At 52.2% G+C, this 1,157-nt stretch overlaps 1 protein-coding gene across 1 annotated transcript in view; it reads left to right on the forward strand.

Annotated features, from left to right (window-relative positions):
• Tfr2 (transferrin receptor 2) overlaps positions 1-1,151 on the forward strand; it is a 16,550-nt gene extending 15,399 nt beyond the window's left edge. Inside the window, exon 11 of the mRNA XM_029533880.1 lies at positions 40-1,151. Coding sequence (XP_029389740.1) covers positions 40-318 — 279 coding nt within the window. The 3' untranslated portion in view covers positions 319-1,151. The remainder of the gene's footprint in view (positions 1-39) is intronic.
• Positions 1,152-1,157: the final 6 nt, after the last annotated feature.

Consider the following 1,157-nt stretch of genomic DNA (forward strand, 5'->3'; position numbering starts at 1 on the left):
ATCCTGGCATCTAGACCTGTTTTCACTTTTTCCGTGCAGGTGGAGTTCTACTTCCTGTCCCAGTATGTGTCGCCAGCCGACTCCCCATTCCGCCACATTTTCCTAGGCCAAGGCGACCACACTCTGGGTGCCCTGGTAGATCACCTGCGGATGCTGCGCTCCGATGGCTCGGGAGCCGCCTCCTCCTCCGGGTTGACACCAAGTCTGGGCTTCCAGGAGAGTCGCTTCCGGCGCCAGCTGGCGCTGCTCACGTGGACACTGCAGGGGGCAGCCAACGCACTCAGTGGCGACGTTTGGAACATCGACAATAACTTTTGAGGCCAGAAGCCCTCCATGGGCCCCACGTGATTCTCCTTTCTCCCTCTGAGTGGGTGCAGGCAAAGGAGGTGCCTGAGGATTGTCACCTATCCTCCTTAAAGCTCCTGCAGCGCTGGTGAGCCATATTTTTCTCAGCGTGACTGTCATGCCGTAGCTTATCCAGAAAGCAGTTTCTCTTCCCACCACAGGCCCCTCTGTCTTCAGGAGCAAAGTTCCTCATCTCTAGAGACCATCTAGACGCTGGGGTCTGATCAGCTCTCTTAGAGCGTGAGGTGGACAGCGTCATTATTTTATGACACATGGGCGGTATGTGGGCAGCCCCAGGGGGATTAGATGTCAATAAACCAACTGTAACCTCTGTTGTCCATACGCAATTTAGCTTCCTCTTCATGCCGTACCCACTCCTCATATCTGCCTTGAGACTAGGAAAGAAGGAAGGCACAGAAGGCAGCCGGCAGCTTGCAAGATGTTATCCACATGGGGAAAATAACAACTGTTCTAATGTCTAAGAACACTGCCCAAAGATAATGGATAGGAGGTAGGACAGTGGGGATAACTCATCAGGAATGGGTGACTGCTGCCAAGCCCGGTGACCTGAGTTTAATCCCCAGGACAAACATGGCAAAAGAAGAGAACCAGTTCCCACAAGTTTTTCCTATATCCTCCAAACATATGCCCGTAAAAGCACAAATAGATANATGTTTGTTTGTTTGTTTAAAGTGGCTTTGTGGTTAAGAAGGCTGGATGCCATTCCAGAAGACATTGGCTCGATTCCCAGCACCCTCATGGCCGCTTACAACTGTCTGTAACTCCAGTTGCTGGGGACCAGGTGCCCTCTT

The sequence above is a fragment of the Mus pahari genome, chromosome 23 (assembly GCF_900095145.1).
Source record: "Mus pahari chromosome 23, PAHARI_EIJ_v1.1, whole genome shotgun sequence".
In the NCBI taxonomy this organism is placed as follows: domain Eukaryota; kingdom Metazoa; phylum Chordata; class Mammalia; order Rodentia; family Muridae; genus Mus; species Mus pahari.